This window comes from Elephas maximus, chromosome 17 (assembly GCF_024166365.1).
Source record: "Elephas maximus indicus isolate mEleMax1 chromosome 17, mEleMax1 primary haplotype, whole genome shotgun sequence".
NCBI lineage: Eukaryota > Metazoa > Chordata > Mammalia > Proboscidea > Elephantidae > Elephas > Elephas maximus.
In genome coordinates, this window is record NC_064835.1 from 9,458,036 (window position 1) to 9,482,277 (window position 24,242).

General features: G+C 41.4%; 1 protein-coding gene across 1 annotated transcript in view; it reads left to right on the forward strand.

The window, feature by feature from the left end:
- The window catches only part of PAFAH1B2 (platelet activating factor acetylhydrolase 1b catalytic subunit 2), a 39,674-nt gene extending 28,168 nt beyond the window's left edge, over nt 1-11,506 (forward strand). Inside the window, exons 3-6 of the mRNA XM_049856611.1 lie at nt 2,065-2,154; nt 3,044-3,160; nt 4,465-4,587; nt 9,145-11,506. Coding sequence (XP_049712568.1) covers nt 2,065-2,154; nt 3,044-3,160; nt 4,465-4,587; nt 9,145-9,423 — 609 coding nt within the window. The 3' untranslated portion in view covers nt 9,424-11,506. The remainder of the gene's footprint in view (nt 1-2,064; nt 2,155-3,043; nt 3,161-4,464; nt 4,588-9,144) is intronic.
- The last annotated feature ends 12,736 nt before the right edge of the window (nt 11,507-24,242 follow it).

Sequence of the window (24,242 nt, forward strand, 5' to 3'; positions counted from 1 at the left end):
TTCCAATGAATGGCAGCCGTATGTGCTGCAGAATAGAACTGCTCTCCTTCAGGCTTTCATAGGTGTGATCTTATCAGAAGCAGATCACCAGGACTTTCTTCCAAGGCACCTATATCAAAATACCAAACCCATTGCTGTGGAGTCAATTCCAAGTCATAATAACCCTATAGGACAGAGTAGAACTGCCCCACAGAGTTTCCAAGGAGCAGCTGGTGAATTCAAATGCCACTCTTTTGGTTAGCAGCTGACCGCTTAACCACTGTACCAGTAGGGCTCCAAGCACCTATAGGTGGGTTTTAACTACCACGTTTTGGTTAGTCGCTACTCACTTCACTGTTTGTGCCACCCAGCAACTCATCCTTCACCTATAAACAAACAAAAAAACCCCTCTGACGTCAAATCAGTTCTGACTCATTGGCAGTCCCACGTGTGATAGAGCAGAACTGCTCCATAGGATTTTCTTGGCTGTAATCTTTACAGAAGCAGATCTCCAGGCCTTTCTTCTCTAGGTTAGTAGTTGAGTGCAAACCATTTGCGCCACCCAGGGCCTGCCTTACACCTAGGTGTCGCGTGCAGCAAAGTCTGCTCCGACTCCTGGCAGCCCTGTGTGACAGTAGAACTGCTTCATCAGGTTTTCTCGACTGTAACCTCTGTGGAAGCAGATCATCAGGCCGTTCTTCTGCGACGCTGCCTGGTGGGTTTGAACTATCAACCTTTACGTTAGTGACCCACTGCCGTCAAGTCGACTCCAACTCGTAGCGAGCCTGTAGGGTTCCCAAGGCTGTAAATCTCTAAGGGAGCAGACTGCCACATCCTTCTCTCACGCAGCGGCTGCTGGCTTCCAACCTCCGACCTTTCGATTACCATCTGAGCGCTTTGACCACGCACCACGAGGACCTCTGGGTTAGTGGTGGAGTGCAAACAGTTTGCGCCACGCAGGGCCTGTGTTCACCTGTAGTGGATGAATATCCCGGTCTCACCACAGTGTCACCGGCATGGGCATTATCAGCAAGAATCTGTAAATAGCAACTCTGCCCTGATTCCTGGGGGAGCCTAGTTCAATGTAGCGTTTGAGAAAAGGAATCTGCATTCAGACATTTCCCTGGGACCAGATTAGAAACCTGGTGCCTGCGGCATCCTGTATATTCGTTACAAGGACAAAAATTTCTGTCCTCGGGTGCTGACGGGTAAAATCCATAAAAATTGTATCTGTAAAGGATAGAAGAACTGCCTTGTACCTTTTGAGCAGAGCAAGGTATAACAGGACTTAGGTCTCCACTGCTTATGCTCTTGGGTTAGTCTGAGAAAGGTTGAGTCTTTGTTTGCCATTGTCTCAACATCTGGAGGTTAATAGACATTTTCAAAGCCCATATGAAAAAGGTCCCAATAAAATACATGAATCTTGATTGGCTCTTAGTTAAAAAATAGCTGTAGTTCTTTGTTCATCTCTTGGGACAATTGGAAAAAATTGAATCTGGACTGAATATTAGTTGTTAATAGGATTGTTTAGGTACAGTAATCGTTTTGTGGTTTTATAAAATGGCCGTACTCTTAGCAGATGCGTGCTTAAATATTTAGGGATGAAGAATCGATGTCTTCAACTTACTTCAGATGGTTCAGTAAACACAGACACACGTACAAACACACACAGAGAGAAAACAAATATGGAAAAATGTTATTACTTGTTGAATATAGTGGTGAGTTTACGGGTGTTCATGGTATTATTCTTTCAACTTATCGAAAGTTTGATAATGAAAGTTTGGGGAAAAGCTAAACTTTAAAAAAAATGTTAAACGTTTATTTTTCTATTCTGATTTCAGTAGAATTCTGGCTTTCTTGAGTATATTAGAATGATCAGTAGGGGAAGGGTGCGAAGAAGGTACCAGCAATTAATTGCAGATCCAAAGGAATGAGCTTTAGGGGCAGAACAACAACATAACAACAAAAATGTTTTTTAAAAGATTGACAACAGAGTAACTCGTTGGACAACTGTTCTTTCTAGGCCAGGAAATCTCACAGGGGAAGAAATGCCAGTTTCTAATTTGCCTTTCTTCCCCAAACCAGCATAACAGATTTGTCCTGGACTGTAAAGACAAGGAGCCTGACGTGCTGTTTGTAGGAGACTCCATGGTGCAGTTGATGCAGCAATACGAGGTAAAGGTAGACGGGGTGCTGGGGGCCCTTGGCGAGCAAGTAGCAGATGATCATGCTGAGCTGAACCTGTAGACTTCTTCGTGACTCTTAGAAAGCTCTACTTGAGAGTAGAGAGAAGCCAGACCTACCTAATGGGATTCTTTTTGCCACTAAGCATGATGAGGGAAAAAAATTAGCCTTGTTTACAACTGAACTCTCTTATTTGCGTGATATTTATATTTGTCCTAATCATGATTTTTAATTCTTATTATTTGCATTTTACCATTTTCTTATGTATTTTTGTGATAAGCTCTTCCAATTTTGGTTTGGCATTCTTGCAAGGGAAATTTAAAAGAAAAGGTACCTTTACTCCTTTTTGGCTCTAGAACTCTAAATACCTGCATCTCATGTTTCTAGTTCATCCTGTTTCTTTAAATGGTTGAATAAAGCCAAACCAAAACCAAACCCATTGCCGTAGAGTCAGTTCCGACTCATAGCGACCCTACAGAACAGAGTAGAACTGCCGCATAGAGTTTCCAAGGAGTGCCTGGTGGATTAGAACTGCCGACTTTTTGGTTAGCAGCCACAGCACTTAACCACTATGCCACCAGGGTTTCCGGTTGAATAAAGAGAAAGGAGAATTTATTGAGGTGCCAGCTTAAATATAAATGTGGGTACCTCTTTAGGAGCATCAGGTTGAGTTGTGACTCAGAGTCCTCATGCTTCCTTAAGAACTCAGTTATATGATGCCATCTTCAAAGCCCCTTAAGCAGTGAATGGCACAGCACTCGAAGTGTTAGGTTTGAATACAGAAAATGGAAGTTTATTTCAGATGCCACACAACACATTGCAGTGGAAGGATTTTATTTCCCACTAATTTTGGCTTAAATAAATCATGTTCTCTTTTTAGATATGGCGAGAACTTTTTTCCCCTCTTCATGCACTGAATTTTGGAATTGGAGGAGATACAACAAGACATGTTTTGTGGAGACTAAAAAATGGAGAACTGGAGAACATTAAACCTAAGGTAAAATGAAATTTATTTTTATAAGAAATAATTACCACTAATATTGAGGCTTCTTCAAGTATTTAAGTTGTCTGAAATTGGCAGTAAAAAACATTGCTTCCTTAAAGCACTCTGTCACTATTCTTGTTTGCTTCATGTCTGTTTAAGGGAAATGATATTGTTGTTTAAGAGCATGGCAAAATACATATTCATTTAAGAAATCAGCGTATCGTTTGCCTAGCTTGTATTTGTAGTTGTTGTAATTATCTTTTTCAGTTATAGACAGAGATTTGATGCTAATGAGGGGAATGCGTGGGCCAGGGGACAGTATGGGGGGAAACTGCTCAGAGATGGGCCATGGGAGCAGGGCCATTATTAACTTCAGTAAGTGATTTTGAATCTATTTAACCATATAAGCAAATTGGTAATCAAGGCCTCCAAGTTTTTCTGAAGAAGATTTGAAGCAGATGTGAACAAATATTCACCATGACACCCACCCAGTACCTTATCACGTTGTAAATGTCTGGAGTTGGGACACAGCATATAATTTTTTTTCAACCTCAGCCAAAGATAAAACAAAGCTGAGCAACTAATAAAAGTTGTGTTAGCTGAAAGCATTTTGTTTGCCCTTCTAATAGAAAAATGCATCCATGTGCCTCTCTTTTGGGAGAGAGTAAAGATTTACTTTGTTGAGTCACCTTATGAGATACATGTCTCTAAGTGACAGCCACCTTTTAAAATGATTTTTTTTTTTTTTTTAAAGAGAAAAGCTCTTTAAAACCGTATCCACCCTCCACCCCAATAACTCTTTTCCTTTAGTGCAGCTGTGTATTTACACCCATTCTACTCCTTCGGGTATTTTTCTTTCTTTTTCTAGAAGATACTTCTAGTCAGGGAGACTAAGTCTTTCTGTGATGTGAGTTGCAAATAGTTTTCCCCAGGTTGCTTAGATTTCACTTCGCTATAATTTTTTTTAATATGCAGATTATATTTTTATACAGTTGCACTTATTAGTCTTTTCTGTATAGCTATTGGATTTTGAGAAGTTTAGTTCCAACTCCACAATGATAAATAATTCTTTGTTTCCTTCTGGTACGATTTTGCCACTTGAATGTTCAGTCCATTTGGAATTTGTCCTGATATATGATGTGAAATATAGATCAATGTTTTAAGATGGCTATCCAGTTGGAGTTCTCCAAAGCCATTTAAGAAGTTCATCTATCCTCCTTTTATATTTGATTTTAAGATTTTCATCTAAATATTGGACATTCTGTTATTCCTTAGTATTGATCCTTTTTCCCCTTCTTTTCTTCTCTCAACTACAGGTCATTGTTGTCTGGGTAGGAACAAACAACCATGAAAATACGGCAGAAGAGGTAGCAGGTGGGATCGAGGCCATCGTACAGCTTATCAACACAAGACAGCCACAGGCCAAGATCATTGTATTGGTATGCGGTCTTTGGGTGTTTGGAGACCTTAATATCTTTGGGTTAGCTGAGGAATGATCTTAGAAATGTGATCACTCAAGAATAGAGAGAATCTGTAGGTGGAAGCAGTTTATGGCACTTTTTTTTAGCACTTTCTGTGCTGTCTTTTCTTTGATGCACCCTGTTGTCTTACCAGTTTCATCATCATTTCCTAGACAATCTGTGGGGTTATCTTTTATTCACTTGTCCTTTCTTAGAAGGCTGGAAATCCTCCTTTTTAACTCAGATGCCTTTTTTTTTTAGATTGCCATCTACTAATAATTTAAAATATTAACAAAGTTGCATATGAGACTTGTCTGAATCCTGAATCTCTTGTGGTTAGGCCTGGGTTTGGATTAATTTAGATACATTGTTGTGTTCCACTGTTAATATGTTAAAGGTGGTATATTTATTAGAATCTCTGGATTCCCTAAAACATCAGAAATTCCATCAGCAAAAACTGAGTACATGATAGTTTTACTCCAAACAGAAAGTTCTACCCTTTGTAGAGTTACAAGCATTGTCTTTTTTTTTTTTTTTTTAAATAAGCATCAAGTCTTTATGGTCTCAGAGGTAGAACAGCTGTCTGTTTCACTGTACAAGTTAGCTGTAGATATTCTTCGCTCAACTTGAAACATACATTTAAGCAAAATCTGATGGTAATTCAGTTCTTTAATGTGTTCAGTTCTTAAGTAGTGTTAAGGTAGTCATTCATTCAACAGATGTCAAGTATTGCTAAGTATAAGGCACTGTCCTAGGTCCTGAGGATACAAAGATGAACAAGACATAGTCCCTGTCAAGGAGCTCACAGTTTTGTGGATGGGAACAACAGTGTAAAGAGAGAATTATACCATATGCTAAGGGCGGGGGGGCGGGGACATGGAAGTTGAGGCATAACAGTTGGTATCTGAGTTTAGTTTTAAAGAATTCATTGGTCTTTAGACAGATGGGAAACCCTGGTTACATAGTGGTTAAGAGCTATGGCTGTTAACCAAAAGGTCGGCAGTTCGAGTCGGCCAGGCACTCCTTGGAAACCCTATGGGGCAGTTCTACTCTGTCCTATAGGGTCTCTGTGAGTCGGAATCAACTCAATGGCAATGGGTTTGGTTTGGTTTTTTGGTGTTAGATAAGAAAAGCAAAAAGAGAAGGCATTACAGAGGGGAAAAAATGATCAAAGGCTTGTGTATCTGTGTGTTTGCTGAGTGAGTAGAAGAGGATGTTAGAAGAAGTTGAGATTTGTCGTTGTGTGAAGTTTGAGGTTGAGATGAACTAGGAGAAAAAGGCCATAGACAGGTCATGTAGGAATTTGTATGCCAGCGTACATAGGAATTTATTTGGATTTTATAGGTGCTGGGGAGTCAGGTCTTTTTTCTTATTATATAGTATTTGATTTAATTTACTTGTTTGTGTGCTTATTTATATCCTGCTAACCCTGGTGGCGTAGTGGTTAAGAGCTATGGCTGCTAACCGAAAGGTCGGCAGTTCAGATTCACCAGGTGCTCCTTGGAAACCCTGTGGGGCAGTTCTGCTCTGTCCTGTATGGCTGCTGTGAGTTGGAATCACCTTGATGGCTGTGGGTTTGGTTTTTGGTTTTATTCCAGAAAGGATTATGTTGTGGTTAAGAGTCCATCTTTAAAGCTCGTTGGCCAGTCAGTACATAGTAGTTGCTTAGGAAACTGCCGTTAGGCAATTTGTTGTATGAATGTTGCTGACTAAACTCTCCATTAATAGTCTTTATTTCAACCAGACTTTTAAGTTTGATATACAGTGGTGTTAATTTTGTTATCTTCAATACAGAAATATGGAAAGTAAACTAAATAGTCAACTGCTCAGGGAATGAAAGGCTGGTGGTTCAGACGCCCCCAGTGGCTCTGCGGGGGAAGGGCCTGGCAGTCTGCGCCCCTACAGATCAGAGCCTAGAGCGCCCATGGGGCAGTTCTGCTCTGTCACATGGGATCACTGTGAGTCGAAGTTGACTCCATGGCACCTAACAACAACGTGACAATTACTAGGACAATGTGGACAGAATTTATGGCATATTTAAATGAAAAAATGGAATACCAAACAGTATGTATGTTATATTTAGAATTTCTTAACAGTATGTATTTCATCTGGAAAAGGACTAGAAGGAAACAATTATATTATAGGTTGAAGATATTAGGAGTGTAACTTTTTCTTTCTTGTTTCCTTTAATATCCTAATATTTTAGAAATTACTAAAAATCAAAGGGAAAACCACATGGCACACCCTTGATATTAACGTATTAAGGAGATGCCGCGCAAGTCCATCCCTCACCTTCGCCCTGTTCTTCGTGACTGTGACTGCTGCCGTGTTCTTTGCAAGTCAGAACAGACTGCGTGCTGACCGTTCACTGGCTGTCCCTTTCGGCTGTGCGTTGTATCTCAGCCAGACTTTGATATGTCGGCACTGAGGGCAGCTCTTCTGCATTAAGTATTGGATACAGAGCCTTAGACTTTGACAGTCATACAAACTAGAGCGTAAGATTGACCTGGTCACAGGACGTTTTTGAAGAGCTTAACGAAGATAGGAGGAGACGGACCAGGGCAGCAGAGTCATCATTCTCTATGGTTCTCCTTTTGAACTACACAACTACACATTAAGTTCCTAATCAAGGCCCCCAAATTTTATGAAATATTTTAAAGCAGATATGAACAAATACTTTCTAAAACATCTTTTTTTTACTAAGATATCCTCAGAAAATCTCTTTGTGAAATAAGACTTCTTACCATACCCTGTAGGAGAAACAGGTGGCAAAATTTTTGCTAAATAACAATAACTTGGCTGTAGCATCATTAACTATAAACCAACTAAAAGGTCAGGATCTCTGGCAATAATCCATAGTGGAATCAGTTGCCTATAGGAGGCTACTTCTAGTTCAAAATGATAAAACCTTGTTGCCAAATAAGAGCAGTTTTTTTAAATATATATATATAATTTTTATTGTGCTTTAAGTGCAAGTTTACAAATCAAGTCAGCCTCTCACACAAAAACTTATATACACCTTGCTACACACTCCCAGTTACTCTCCCCCTGATGAGACAGCCCGCTCTCTCCCTCCACTCTCTCTTTTTGTGTCCATTTCGCCAGCTTCTAACCCCCTCCACCCTCTCATCTCCCCTCCAGGCAGGAGATGCCAACATAGTCTCAAGTGTCCACCTGATCTAAGAAGCTCACTCCTCACAAGAGCAGGCTTTTATTTTCTATATTAGGATGACAGATAATCTGGTTTATCTGACAATTTATATGATTAACACAAAAGTTTAAAATGAATGTAGAACGCGTCTGCTTCATTGTGCTAGATATCATGTGTCTCTGATTCATGAAGACAGCATCTGCTCCAACTCTTTGTTTCTCACGGTGTATTTTAGTGTGGGTTCCATGTGGCATTAATAGGTAGGAATGTATTTGAGCGAGGTTTTTCTGATGGAGAATGGATTGAAGGGAAGGACAATACTGGAGGTAAGAAGACTAGTCAGGAGATTTTACATTAATTGAGATGAGTAGTCATAAGTTCCCAAGCAATATTAGTGTGTATAATAGAACCAGAAACACCAGTTGCTGTCAGTTCTGACTCATGGTGAGCCCATGTGTTGCAGAGTAGAACTGCGCTCCATAGGCCTTTCAAGCTGTGACCTTTCAGAAACAGATTGGTAGGCCTTTCTTCCAAGTGCCTCTGGGTGGGCTGGAGCCACCAACCTTCTGGTTAGTAGTCAAGTGCTTAACTGTTTGTACCACCCAGGGACTCCATGTATATAATAGGCATGGAGAAAAGAGAATGGATTGAAGAAGTACTTAGAAAACAAAAACTGGGTAGATTGATTAGTAGTAAGGTAGTTAGGTCAAGTATCTTAGCTTGGTAACTGGGGGATGTTGGAATGACCAGTTGATACAGAGGATGTAGAAGGAGCGTAGTTTAGAGGGGAGAGATGATGATTTGCTTTTGGACATGTTAAGCTGGAGGTGCCCCAGGAGCATTCAGGTTTGGTTCTCTGACTGGCAGTTCAATATGCAATTCAGAAGCTCTAGGAAGAGATCTGGAGCCCTGGTGGCACAGTGGGTAAAGCACTCGGCTGCTAACCAAAAGGTTGGTGGTTCGAAACCCCCAGCAGCTCCACAGGAGAAAGATGTGGCAGCCTGCTTTGGTAGAGATTTATAGCCCTGGAAATCTTATGGGGTTGCTATGAGTTGGAATCAACTTGATGGCAGTAGATTTGGTTTTCTGATTAGGAAGAGATCAGGCTAAAGTGTTAGACTGGGAAGAGTAGTGCACCAGGGACAAGACCCTGGAGAATTCCAACAATTAAGGGGCGGGAGGAGGACAAGGAACTCATGAAGTAACTGAGAAGGAATGATCAGGGAGCTTTTATTAAAACCAGTCTAGTCCAGTGTTTCAGAAATCAAAGGACTAGAAGGTGCCAAATGGAGCAGTGGTTCCAAGAATAGCCAGAATCACAGATATATTGGTAGAGAGAAATGAGTGAATCTTTTCATTTTATGTTCTTTTCTGCTCTGCCCCAGGGTTTGTTACCTCGAGGTGAGAAGCCCAACCCTTTGAGGCAAAAGAATGCCAAGGTGAACCAGCTTCTCAAGGTTTCCCTGCCGAAGCTTGCCAATGTTCAGCTCCTGGATACAGACGGGGGCTTTGTGCACTCGGACGGTGCCATCTCCTGCCACGACATGTTTGATTTTCTGCATCTCACAGGAGGGGGCTATGCAAAGATCTGCAAACCTCTCCATGAACTGATCATGCAGTTGTTGGAGGAAACACCTGAGGAGAAACAAACCACCATTGCCTGACTGGCTCCCGTCAGTGTTGATAGCATCACAGCTTCCTCAGATCAGTTAGATCACTGGCACTACAGAACCCTTCTCTTTCTTAAGGCACTTTGCATTGTAGAATGTTCCTGGATGTTCTTTCTAGTGTTTGAAGGGGAGGGGGGATTTAAACTGATCCTGTACATAGAAGGTTTGTTTTACACAGGAGAAAAATTAGCCAAGGAAGATTGTTGTTTAAATTCAGTTGAAACCAGAAGGGGACCTTGAGTTGTTTGTATGACACGTTCATTGAATTATCACTTTTTCCTAGGACAGCATCTGCCTGAGTACTGAACAATACGAAGACTCTTTTCTTGGCCTTGCTTTCTATGGATTATGTCATGTATAATAATTATCAGAATCACATTTACTTGGCTTTAAAATGGATGGTTTTTGTTTTTTTTTTTTCCAGTTAAGGTTTATATTTTAGGTTTTCGTCTTTATTTTGCTTTACTCATGTATTCTCAAGGTTTTCTTAACATCATATATCAGATTGAACGTGATTGTCATTCAAATACGGAAGATGCTAGAAAAGTTGTTCCACCCTTAATCTTTCTTCTGCTTAGCAGTGAAAAACAAGTTTTGCCCCATTTAGGGACCCTTTGAAGGGTTTTATTTTTATGCTGCTGAATATCATGTCTATAATAGACCCATGCATGCAGCCTTTCCTACCCTCTTTTTTTGGTCCTTGTTGACATCACAAGCTTTTAACACATTTTTGACCGAGGAGCTCTGTTATTGGAAATTTAAGTCCCTACCCGGTTGCTCTCGTGACAATATTACTGATATGTAACTCATTCTTGTATGGTGTTCTGTGCTATAGAGTCTGTGTAGTGCTGTCCATACTCAGAGTTCTGGTTTGGTTGGTTGGTTGGTTTTTTTCCTTTAAATTTCTGTTACAGTTTCCTTTTGTGGGGAGGGGGAATCAGAACTCTGTTTCTAAGTCCTTGAGACCTGTATTATTTCAAGTTTTATAGTATCTTAAGGTATATATTTTATTTCTTTATTGGCTTAGTTTTTAAAGTATATCAGTCCAAAAAATTTGGCCTTTCCCATGGGGAAACAAATGAAACTGTTCTTTAGAACAGATATTCTACTTTTATCTTACCATTTTAGTTAAAAAGAACTAGAGTTGTTTAACTTTTAGGGTTTCTCATTAATGTGTCCCCACCATCTAAGAATTTCCCTACAAGAAACCTCTTTATAATCTTAATGGTTTGCTTGAGCTACAAGAACTGCCATTTAAAAAATAATGAGACTGTATATGGTTTATTGTTAAATAATACCTATGGAATATGCACAAACTGGATCTACAAACAATACTTTAAACTGGACCAGGTGGGTATTGACTTAACCCATCAAAATATGCTCTGCAGCGATTCTGCTTAATGTTCAAGTTCAATAACTAAGGCACATGTTTTATGTTCTGCTTGCGAGGCAAGTAAGTGGTAGTGCTTTTCCATGTTGGGGGGTGGGGTAGGCTGATTTGTGCTAAGACTCACTTCTGATTGAGAGGGATAGGACTTGGGCTAATTTTTTTCTTGTTGCAGAATCTTTCTAGGGTTTTTTTGTTTTTTGTCTTTTTAAAAAACAAATACATATTTTTCTGAATGTATCATGTCTTCATTAACAACACCAAGTACATATGGTGTGTACTAAACTTGTTTACTGTGTTGAAATGTCCTTTTTATTTTTAGTAGCCCAGGTTCTTGAGTTTTGTTCAAGACAGGTTTTTTTCTTAGCTGAGGCATAGTTCTAGGGAGGAGAACTAAGCAAGCCAGAATTTTGTGTGTGAAAAGACACGTTCCTATCCAGATCTTCTTCTGGTTGTGAGGTGGTGGAAGTACGGTCCAAATAAGCCCATTAGGTTACTCCTGCAGCATGTGCTTCTAGCTTCTCTATTGACTGAGCATCAAATATCCCTTTGTGAGTTGGCCTTCAGCTCCTTTTGCTTATGTGTATAAACCTCAGATGTTACTACACTTTATATCTACCAGCCTATTCAAGCAGTAGTATTTGAACCACTAGTCTTTTAAATAAAATTCTGCCCCATTGCTACCGTGCAGATACTGAGTCCACTTTCATTTCTTGCCAAATTTCTTTGCACTGCTTTAGGCATCCCAGTTTGCCACAGCAACAGAACTTAATGCTTAGTCTTTGGATTTCTCTCTATACTTTTTACCTTTTATTAAAAAAAAAATGCACTGTCCAAGTGAAATGTCCTAGTTGTCATTGTGATAGAGGGCGAGCATTCCAGGCAGCTAGCAAAGGTATTATTCTGTTCCTCTCCCAGCAAATTTTAATTCATTTGCCCACCCATTCTTACTACATTGGATGGCAACCAGTGATGGAACCCTGCAGGTGCCTGTGGGTCACATCTCAAATGTGGCAAGTTGAAGATGGTGGTCTAGAACAGGTTGTTTGCTGCCCACACCGTCTACACTGCCATAGGCAGTTCTTTGGCTGTCACCTTGGGACTCTTTGGACTCTTGAGGGCATATGTCTAAACCCGAATCTGTCAAAAACCTTAACCCAACAAAACAAATGTTGAGTAGCTTGTGCCCTGCTCTTAAGAATTCTCTTACTGTTTTAAAAAAAAAAAAAAGCAACTTCTCTTTCCCTTTTATTTTTTAACCTAGTCACTGTTTACAGTTGTATGCTAAAGCCTGAAATGTCTGTGCTGTGGTGTATGAGCATTGCCAATTTTATATTTATTGCAGTGAAGAAGAAGCTAAAAATATATGAAAATGAGGAGCATGTCCTGGCTCCTAAATCTGTGTGGGTGCATGTGGGAGAAGTGAATTGGGACCTCTTGAAGTGAGGCTTTTTGGAGAGGGGTCCCCCGGACTTCTCCTTGGTGTTCTTGCTTGGGGATCACTGCTGCTAGCTGACTGTACCTCCTCAACAGAAGTTTGTGATTCTGCTTGGCAAAGTTTCATTGACTAGTAGAACTCATTCTGTTTTAGTGCATATTTCAATATAAATGTAAACATTTCACTCAAACTTCCTGATGTCTTCTCTGTCTACTGTATTATAGTTTGGAATCAAATGGAGGAAAAAAAGGCATGGTTTTTCTCCTACCTTATCATGAGCACATTGTTTACTTAGATCTTCCTGCTGCTTTTGTGTGGGACTGAATGTAGCAAACTGACTCTCATCATTTAATCTTTAGGGTGTAGGAGAGTGGGGTGGGTGAGTAGGTCCAAGGAGTCCTGAGTAGATAAATAGGAAAATTGTCAAATGAAATGCTCCAGATTGGTCAAGAGTATCTGGCAGTTAAAAACAATGAACTCGAACTCTAAAACCATTGTATTAACCTTTTGATTTTTTTCCTGATTTCACTCTTTAAGAATTTATTTATTCACATAGAATGTCCCGATTACCATTGCTTCCCTGTTCCTCACACCAGAAATTGCCAGTGTTTTCTTTTTTACATTTTGGAATATCTCTTTCCACTATTACCCCAGCTTGAACTCAAGCACTTCAGATGAATTGGACTGTTCTGAGTTCCTCTGCCATCTAGGTAGAGGAGCATCAGGATAATAATTTCCATCTATGGTGCTTTATGTAGGTGCATAATCATTTACTGTTGGCTGAGAGGCCCAGGGAAACCCTGGTGGTGTAGTGGTTAAGTGCTACGGCTGCTAACTGAAGTGTCAGCAGTTCAGATCCGCCAGGCGCTCCTTGGAAACTCTATGGGGCAGTTCTACTCTGCCCTATAGGGTCGCTATGAGTTGGAATCGACTCAGTGGCACTGGGTTTGGTTTTTTGGTTTTGAGAGGCCTGGGGAGATTTTATAACTTGTCCAAGATCAATCATAATTTAAGTGGCTGAGCTGGGATTTGACCCCAGCTTTACCTGACTACAAAGGCCTTGCCCTTCCCACAGCTCATTCAACTTAGGGTGTCTTCGTAGCTATAGATTCTGATTCACCAAGTTCATGACAGGTAGCTCATTTCAGTTGAAGGTCATGGGAGTGAAGGGATGGTCTTTCCACAGCCAACACAGACCTTTTCAATTCCATTCTATTTGTGAGCACAAGAATTTATTTATCTGGCCACCTTTTCTCAAAATTCACAGAACTAAAATGCACAGTATTTATGGAGCAAGAATTTTGGGCGGTATACTTGAAGGAATTAAAAGACTGGCTGTTGATAATAGATTCAGATTGACAGCAAGCTGCTACCTGGGTAAATTAATATTTATATCTAAAGGAAACAGGAAGGTAATACATGACAGATCTGGGGTTTTAAAAGTTTGTGAGCGGCCATCTAAGATACTCCACTGGTCCCACCTCATCTGGAGGAGCAAGGGAGAATAAAACCAAAGACACAAGGGAAAGATAAGTCCAAAGGACTAATGGACCACAACTACCACAGCTTCCACCAGGCTGAGTCCAGCACAACTGCTCTGACAGGGATCACCAATACAGGGCCCTGGACAGAGCTAGAGATAAATGTAGAACAAAATTCTAACACACACAAAAAAAGACTGGTCTGACAGACTGGAGAAACCCCGAGAGTATGGCCCCTGGACACCCTTTTAACTCAGTACTGAAGTCACTCCTGAGGTTCACCCTTCAGCCAAAGATTACACAGCCCCATGAAACGAAACGAGACTAGAGGGGCATACCAGCCCAGGGGCGAGGACAAGAAGGCAGGAGAGGACAGCAAGGCTGATAATGGGGAACTCAAGGTTGAGGAGGGGAGAGTGCTGACACATCGCGGAGTTGGCAACCAGTGTCATGAAACAATATGTGCATTGTTTGATGAGAAACGAATTTCTCCTGTAAACTTCCATCTAGAGCACAGTAAGAAGAAATTTAACATGACAGAGCTTTAAAATAGGAATTGCCAACTATTCTCTGAGGATGGGGCAGGACACCCCTAAATTGCAGATAACATCTGGATGAATGAGGGTCCATACCAGACTTTCAAAGTGTATTGCCTCCCTTGAAGCCCACTCTTAAACATAAGGCTGGGATATTCTGCAGACAGGTTAGTCTGGATGTCTGCTGCGGACCACCTCATCTGGGTTGGTGAATGTCATCAGTCTCGGTGTAATACAACGTGACTACAGAAGGCTTGAGTCACAGTTATCATCATCCTCACCTCCCTAGCCTAAAACAGACTGCTTTAAGTACTTTCCTCTTTAGAGCTATGGAACTAGAACAAGGGTCAGATACTCAGCTGGCCCATCAGGACCTATCTTGAGGACTAACAGCACCGACCACACCAGCAATAATTGCAGCAAATCGTTATTCTAGTATGATGTTCTTCAGCAACTGAAAGTTATTATGGTTTTTGTATCTTTCACTTGCCACTTCCCAGAGATGCTACTGGATTAAAATGCTTTACTCCTCTAAGAAACCAAAAAAAAAAAAAAAAAACAAACCAAACTCATTGCCATAAAGTCGATTCCAACTTACAGCAACACTATAGGACAGAGTAGAACTGCCCCATAGGGTTTCCAAGGAGCACCTGGTGGATTCAAACTACCCACCCTTTGGTTAGCAGCCGTAGTTCTTAACCACTACGCCACCAGGGCTCTGAAATTTGGAGATACCAAATGGAGGTATTTTTGTTTTTCTAGTTGTATCCCTTCCCCCCACCCTTTTTAATCACTTCCTCCCCCCACACACCCCTGGAGGCCTTGACTCTGTCAGCTGCTAGTAGGTGCCCTTTTGATCACACCACAGTCCTGAAAGCAGCGTGGATCCTGCAACTGTGCTTGACTATCAAAACCCCATGTGAGCCTCTTCAGTGGCCCAGGACAAATGGAAGGGACATTGGTGTGGTAGAAGCATCTGTACTTGGGAAAAACTGGACAAAACCAGCAAGAGAGCAGTATACATCCCGTTTTCTCCAGCCATGGCTGGGGGAAATCTCAGCCTGACCACATGTCTTTACATAGTCATGAGGCGGAGATCTTATAATGTTCTGCTAAACACAGTCTTTGATTCTGGCCTTATTGTATGCTATGCCTTTTGCTTACGGTAAGTTCAACTGGCTCAATTTAGCTTAATTCATCCCCCTACAAAAAGTGTGTGTGTGTGTGCATTGTTATCAGCTGCCACGGAGTCGGCCCCAGACTCAGGGCAACCCCGCGCGCAGAACGCTGCCCCGTCCTGGCCGTCCCCAGATCAGCTGCAGGGCTAACAGTTGCGATGTGTAGAGTTCTCACTGGCCAATTTTATAAGGTAGATTGCTAGACCTTTCTTCACTACTTCGTACATGTGTATGTATCCAAAATTAAATCTTACACACTATCAAGCTTTCGGAGCCCTGGTGGCACAGTGGTTAGGAGCTACGGCTGATAACCAAAAGGTCAGCAGTTCAAATCCACCAGCCGCCCCTTGGAAACCCTGTGGGGCAGTTCTACTCTGTCCTGTAGGGTCACTATGAGTCAGAATCAACTTGGTGGCAACGGATTTGATTTGGTTTTTTATCTTGAACTTCAGTTTTCTTTAGTCTATGCCTTTGCCTTTGTGTCATCTGCATAATGCAGGTTGTTAACGAGTCTTCCTCCAATCCTGATGCCCCGTATTCTTCATATACTCCAGCTTCTCGGATCATTTGTTCAGCATACAGATTGAATAGGTACAGTGAAAGGATACAACCCTGACACACACCTTTCCTAACTTTAAACCAATCAGTATCCCCATGTTCTGTCCAAACAAATGCCTTTTGATCTATGTAAAGTTTCTTCATGAACACAATCAAGTGTTCTGGAATTCCCATTCTTCGCAATGTTATCCATAATTTGTTATGATCCACACAGTTGAATGCCTTTGCATAGTCAATAAAACACAGGTAAACATCCTTCTGGTATTCTCTGCTTTCAGCCAGGCTCCATCTGACATCAGCAATGATATCCCTGGTTCCATGTCCTCTTCTGAAACCGGCCTGAATTTCTGGCAGTTCCCTGTCGATATACTGCTGCAGCCGTTTTTGAATGATCTTCAGCAAAATTTTGCTTGTGTGTGATATTAATGATATTGATTGACAATTTACGCATTCACTTGGATCACCTTTCTTGGGAAATAGGCATAAAAATGGATCTCTTCCAGTCAGTTGGCCAGGAAACTGTCTTCCATATTTCTTGGCATAGAAGAGTGAGCACCTCCAGGGCTGCATCTGTTTGTTGAAACATCTCAATTGATATGCCATCAGTTTGTGGAGCCTTGTTTTTCGCCAATGCCTTCAGAGCAGCTTGGGCTTCTTCCTTCAGTACCATCGGTTCCTGATCACATGCTACCTCTTGAAATGGTTGAACATCAACTAATTCTTTTTGGTATAATGACTCTGTGTATTCCTTTGAAGATCAGGGACCACAGCCTTCAGTATGGATTGCACCTCAACATAAAGAAAACAGAAATCCTCACAACTGGACCAATGAGCAACATCATGATAAACTGAACTTGTCAAAGATTTCATTTTATTTGGATCCACAATCAACAGCCATGGAAACAGCAGTCAGGAAATAAAACGATGAATTGCATTGGGTAAATCTGCTGCAAAGGACCTCTTTAAAGTGTTGAAAAGCAAAGATGTCACCTTGAAGACTAAGGTGCGCCTGACCCAAAGCCATGGTATTTTCAATCAAATCATATGCATGTGAAAGCTGGACAATGAATAAGGAAGACCAAAGAAGAATTGACGCCTTTGAATTGTGTTGGCAAAGAATACTGAATACACCGTGGACTGCCAAAAGAACGAACAAATCTGTCTTGGAAGAAGTTCAACCAGAATGCTCCTTAGAAGCAAGGATGGCGAGACTGTGTCTTACATACCTTGGACATGTCGTCAGGAGAGATCAGCCCCTGGAAAAGGACATCATACTTGGCGAAGTACAGGATCAGCAGAAAAGAGGAAGACCCTCAACGAGGTGGATTGATATAGTGGCTGCAACGATGAGCTCAAGCGTAACAACGATTGTGAGGATGGTGCAGGACCCAGCAGTGTTTCGTTCTGTTGTGCATAGGGTTGCTATGAGTCGGAACCGACTCGACAGTACCTAACAACAACAAATGCCTTTGCCTGAGTTGGGGCCCCTGTTTGTAATATGCTTCTGGCCCTTTGCTGGGCTAGCTCCTATTCAGACTTTTAAGTACCCCTTGGGGACACCTCCCAGAGTGTTTTCCATTTCCCCTATTTCCAGCTCTGAGTAAATCTTTTATGACTGAACTTATCACTCTGTATTATATGTTTTCCTGTTTGTCTCCTTTACTAGATTATGAATTCCTTAAGGGCAGGGAATGTGTTTTAAGTATCTTTGTGTTCCCAAGCACCTAGTTTAGTTACTAGTACAAACTAGGTACTGAGTAAATTAATGAGTAAATGAAGAAATGAATGGAGAATTCAATGACTTGTTCTGCTAGTAATTGTCAGAATTGAAACTGGAACACATATCCTGACTTTAATTCCTAGCTCTTTCCGTGATACCATGCTGCTGCATGAGAGAAACAATAGACATTACTGCTAGTGACATATACAATACACTTAACAACAAAAACAGAAACATGCAGCTCAAATCTAATACGAAAACTTCTGAGACACTTTTTAAAATTTTTTTTTTTTTTTTTTGCTGGTGCAGTGGTTATGATCTATGGCTGCTAACCCAAGGGTCGGCAGTTCGAATCCACCAACCACTCCTTGGAAACCCCATGGAGTAGTTCTGTCGAAACTGACTTGATGGCAATGAGTTTGGTATTTCTGTTCTTTTTTTAATGGAATTAATCAAGATAATTTTTATAGGCAAAGTGAAGGTAAAAAAAGGCTAGACTGTTTCAGAGGAACTAAGGTATTGTGAATGAAAAAAAAATTTCCTTTGTGAAGGCTCCGAGGACAAATGAAGTAACACAAGAAGGTATGGGATATGGCCTGTATCTGAGCAAGATAGGGGAATTTTTCTATTATTGATAATAACTTGGAACAAGGACCGGATAGCTACACATGATCTTTAGATACAGCCAGAAATGAATAAAAGGTTCTTTACTTGGATCTTCTGATTTTTCAGCTGGAGACCCAAGCCTTCTTGAAATAGGAGAGTGGCTGGCTCACTTTTATCAGTGATCTTTGGAGGCACGGATTTGAGTGGATCAATTATTTATCTGCTTGTTTTCAGCAACCTGATGACCAGCCTCATTTCCTGGAAAGCTCTGATGTTGGTTCCGTCCCGTGATCAGAGGGAACCAGATGCAGGGTCTGAATGTATTGCCCAAGTTTCCCAGCCTGAACAGAGAAAGCCCAGCTTTAGGAAATGGAAAGTGGCTGATCTATCTCTGGCAGAAGGTACTACCTACCCACTTGGTCAGAACCAGTCTTCCTTGTCTTCCTTTCCAGCTCTTTAGATAATAGCTTAGGATACTGAATGCAGCCAAACCCAACTCTACAATGTGGTATTTAGAAAAAAAAATATTTAGGACAATGGAAATGAGCCGTCTCCTGAAGGCTCAGAAAGTAACTTGCCTAAGGCACACATGCAGGGATTTAAATACAGACCTTTTGACATCAAAACAGGTTGCCATCAAGTAGATTCAAACTCTTAGGACAGAGTAGAATTGTCCCATAGGGCTTCCAAGGAGCGGCTGGTGGATTTGAACTGCTGACATTTTGGTTAGCAGCTGAGCTCTTAAACCACTGTACTACCAGGGCTCCTCTGACATCAAAGTTCTTGCTTTTTCCATAAGTCCATGAAGCCATGTGACAGATTTGAGACCTTATCCCCAGAATGGCAGAGTAAATATTGTAATTGATTCCCAAACTGATGCGCATCCAGTTTTCAAAGCCTTCCAAAGAAAGAGAACCAGACACAAGGGAAAGAGCAGAACTTGCATGATGGGAAGAAATGCACCCTCACTGCCCTTGACCAGGACATGGGACCTGGGTTGCCTATGTCCAGGACAATATTTTTGAGTTCCGTATGGACACAATGAGCCCTTTTTATGGTCAGAATGAAAACAGGGAACTTCAAGCCGACTTCATTTGGAGGGGTTGCTTTTGCAACCTTTTATTCAGGGCTGAAGTTGTACTATTACCTAAATCTAAAGTCTGATTTGATTCTGCCACCTACCCACCTGCACCGCCACTCCCTACACTCCATTTTCCTAAATTACTTGATTGGATTCAGCTAATCCATTACTGTGCTGCTTACAGTATCCTGCTGTTGGTGAAGTCTTAAGAAAACAAACCCCGGTGCCGTCGAGTCGATTCCGACTCATAACAACCCTATAGGACAGAGTAGAACTGCCCCATAAAGTTTCCAAGGAGCGCCTGGAGGATTTGAACTGCTGACCTTTGATTAGCAGCCGTGGCACTTAACCACTATGCCAGCAGGGTCTTAAGGCCGTGTTAACAACACTCTTGAGCCAGCCAAAGCTTCTTCCCTGTCCCCTCCAAACCCCACCTGTTCCCTGTGACTTCAAATGGAGTTGGATCCATGGAAGGCTGGGGACCCCTGTCAGCTGCCTGGCAAATGCTTGGGAAGGATGCCCCACAGGGAAATGGAAGGAAGTCATCTAAGCCTTGTGACCCTACCTTGTCCGCTTCTGGGCTAGGGTTGGGGCTAGGTTTTTTGTATACATGGCTCAAATATTGCAGTATCTGAACTAGAGACTGTAGTATCTGAACTCCGTGCAGAAAGCCAGAGGGCTGCCCTGAAGGCCTTAACATCTCCCCTTTACACTCACAAGGCTAGCTTTGGTCCCCGGCATTGCTCTCCTTTTAGCTGACTGCTATAGCCAATAAAAAGGTCTTCTCTACTTTCAGAGCTGCCAGATCTCAGAAAAGGTCTGTTCATAACTGGGTTGTGCTGCTCCCCCTCTGGGTGGTGGGGCAGAGGGGCTGAGGGGAGTTCTGCAGACCTGGGAATAGCAAGCAATTCTGGTGCCACCACCCTCCTACCCGATCTGAACTCCCAGAGTGCCGAGGATTCAAAGGCCCATGAAACCTTGAAAAAGGAAGGAGTCCCTCTAGATTGGCTTGAACAGATTTCTCCCAAGACATTGCCAGGAGAAAGGGAGCAAACAGGTAGAAATCTTGATAGTTGCCTGGAGTGCTTATTAAAATGCAGGTTCCTGGGCTCTGTCTCCAGACAGTGATTCAGTAAGTATGAATTAATATGTGCATTTTAAACAGGCCTGTTGTCACATTTTGCTCCAAAGCCTAAAAGCCAGACTTGAAAAGATTTTCCCCTATTGAGTTTAGAGTCCCAATGTGGGCTCCTTCAGTACAGCTACAGCACTGACCAGCCTGTCTAACCAGCTCTTTAAGCAGACTCAGCTTGTGATTCTTAACAGCACTCAGCAAAGTTGCTGGCACAGGATAGACCTTCATTTAAATTACGTCGTTGTTAGGTGCAGTTGAGTCGTTTCTGACTAATGGAGACCCTACGTACAATGGAATGAAACACTGCCTGGTCCTGTGCCATCGTCACAGTCGTGCTATGTTTGAGTCTATTGTTGCTGCCACTGTGTCAGTCCATCTCGTTGAGGGTATTCCTTTTTTTTTCTTGACCTTCTACTTTAGCAAGCATGATATCATTCTCTAGGAACTGGTTCCTCCTGATAACATTGTCCAAAGTATGCCATCCTTGCTTCTAAGGAACATTCCTGTTGTACTTCTTCCAAGACAGATTTGTTTATTCTTCTGTTAGTCCGTGGTATTTTCAGTATTCTTCGACAGCACTATAATTCGAAGGCATCAATTGTTCGGTCTTCCTTATCTATTGTCCAGCTTTCACATGCAGGAAGCGATAGAAAATACCATGGGTTGGGTCCTTAAAGTGACATCTTTGCTTTTGAACACTTAAAAAAGTCTCTTGCAGCCAATTTGCCCAGTGCAATACATTGTTTGATTTCTTGACTGCTGCTTCCATGAGTGTTGATTGTGGATCCAAGTAAAATGAAATCCTTGACTTCAATCTTTTCTCCATTTATCATGATATTGCTTATTGGTCCAGTTCTGAGGATTTTTGTTTTATGTTGAGGTGTAATCCACAGTGAAGGCTGTGGTCTTTGATCATCAGTAAGTGCTTCAAGTCCTCTTTGCTCTCAGCAAGAAGGTTGTATCATCTGCATATCGAAGGTTGTTAATGAGTGTTCCTCCAATCCTGATGCTGTTGTGTTCTTCTTCATAGAGTCCAGCTTCTCAGATTATGTGCTTAGCATACAGATTAAGTATGGTGAAAGGATACAACCCTGATACACACCTTTTCTCATTTTAAACCACCATGCCGTATTCCTTTGTTATGTTCAAACAACTGCTTCTTGGTCTATGCACAGGGTCTGTGTGGGCACCATTAAGTGCTCTGGAATTCCCATTCTTCACAATGTTATCCATAATTTGTTATGATCCACACAGTAGAATGCCTTTGAATAGTTAATCAAACACAGGTAAACATCTTTCTGGTATGCTCTGCTTTCAGCCAAGATCCATCTAACATCAGCAATGATATCCCTCCTTCCACACCTTCTGAATCCAGCTTGAATTTCTAGTAGTTCCCTGTCGATATACTGCTGCAACTGTTTTTGAATGATCTTCAGCAAAATTTTACTTGCGTGTGATATGATATTGTTTGATAATTTTCTGCATTCTGTTGGATCACCTTTCTTTGGAATGGACATAAATATGGATCTCTTGCAGTTGGTCGGTCAGGTAGGTGTCTTCCAAATTTCTTGGCATAGACAAGTGAGTGCTTCCAGCACTGCATCCATTTGTTGACACGTCTCAATTGGTGTTCCCTCAATTCCTACGGCCCTGTTTTTCACCAAAGCCTTCAGTGCTGCTTGGGCTTCTTCCCTCAGTACCATCGGTTCTTGATCATACACTACCTCCTGAAATGGTTGAACGTTAACCAATTCTTTTTGGTACAGTGACTGTGTATCCCTTCCATCTTCTTTTGATGCTTCCTGTGACGTTTGGTATTTTGCCCACAGAATCTTTCAATATTGCAACTTGAAGCTTGATTTTTTTCTTCAGTTCTTTCAGCTTGAGAAATGCTGGGCATGTTCTTTCTTTTTGGTTTTCTAACTCTAGGTCTTTGCACATTTCATTTTTAAATTATATAAGGTTATAGGCGTGAAGCTCAAGCTCAGTATGGGAGTGTTTCTTAGAGTTCTAGATTATTTACTGGCATGATGAGCAGGGTTAAGATGAGAGAGAAAGTCCAGTTGGAATATGAAAATCCTATACGGATTCTCCAAGCTGGGCTGATAACTGCTTCGAGGGCTTATTATGAAGATACTTAATGTTATCCTATGGATCTAGCTGATCCAGGATTGTCTAGCTCTACTGGATCAAGGCACACGATATATGAATCTAGTGAGTTACTAATTAGCTGGCATTTTTTGGACCTCACTGTACTCATTTTTTTTTTTTTTTGTACTCATTAGTAAAATTAGGGGTTGGCCCAGGGAACTCCTTTCTGACTTAGTAGGGTTCTGCAGCCTCTGCAGGTTGCTTCAGGTCTTCATCCTCAAGTGTGCTCTACTTGGGCAGGGGCCGGGTCTAATTCTCCCACTCACCATTTGACCAGTGTGACTAAAACAGTGCTTAGCATATAGTAAAACAGTGCTTAGCACATATGTGCTTAGCACATAGTAGGCTCTCCTAAATATTTATTGCAGGAATGAATAAATACTTATTACTAGTCATAAAGTAAAACACTCTTCACTGGAACAATGCCCCAGGTAGTAAGATGGGGGGGGGGCTGAGAACGCTACAATCTCACCAGCAACAAGAGAGCCTTGAGAAGGCACTGTTCTGTGTGGCTTCGTTAGGGGGTCTTTTCCTTTAAACATATTCCAGTAGTAAATTCATTTTATAAAAGGAATACCTGTACATTATATAAAATTTATAACTTTTTTAAAATATAAAAACTAAAATTTTGAAACCACCCACAATTCAGTGATCTTTTGCTTCTTGTGTGTGTGTATGTACTTTTCTGTACTTTTGGAATTAAAGTAAAATGATAAGATACATGCTATTTTTTTTTTTAATCCCCTGTCAGAGATAATCCTTGTTGAATTTTTTTGTGCAATTTCTTTGAAGTTTCTGTCTGTCTATGTATTTGGGAAACATACAGTTTGGGTCCTATCTTGAATTCAGCATTTACACGTCCCTTAAAGTCTTTTTTTTTTTTTTAAAGTCTTAATAAGGAGTCCTGGTGAGGCAGTGCTTAAGAACTCGCTGCTAACCAAAAGGTAGGCCGCTCAAATCCACCTGGCGCTCCTGGAAACTGCCTGGCAGTTCTACTCTGTCCTGTAGGGTCGCTGAGTCCGACTGGAAAGTTGGCTTTTTTTTTTTTTTTTAAGTCTTAAGCATCATTTCAATGCCTTCATAATAATAATAGTGCATTTAACTACTCCCTCATTGTGGACACTTGTTTCCCGTATGCGTTATATCACAGTGATAAACCCACAAAACTTTACCTGAATTTCTTACTGCCTTAGGAAACCTTGGTGCACAGCGGTTAAAGAGTTTCAGTTGCAAATCAAAAAGGTTGGCAGTTTGAATCCACCAGGCGCTCCCTGGAAACCCTATGGGGCAGTTCTACTCTGTCCTATAGGGTCACCAGGAGCGGGATCTACCCCAGGGCAACAGATTTGGTTTTGGTTTACTGCCTTGGGATAGAGTCCCAGAAGTGGAATTACCGGGTCAACGAGTATGAAGTTGCTTGAGTTTTTTGAAACAGGGTGCCAAAATATTTGGCAAAAAAGTTTTCACCAGTTTACACTCAAAGTGGCTATATTTCAATGAGCTTTGTAGATACCTCTGCAGAGAAGAGGATAAACAGCTCCG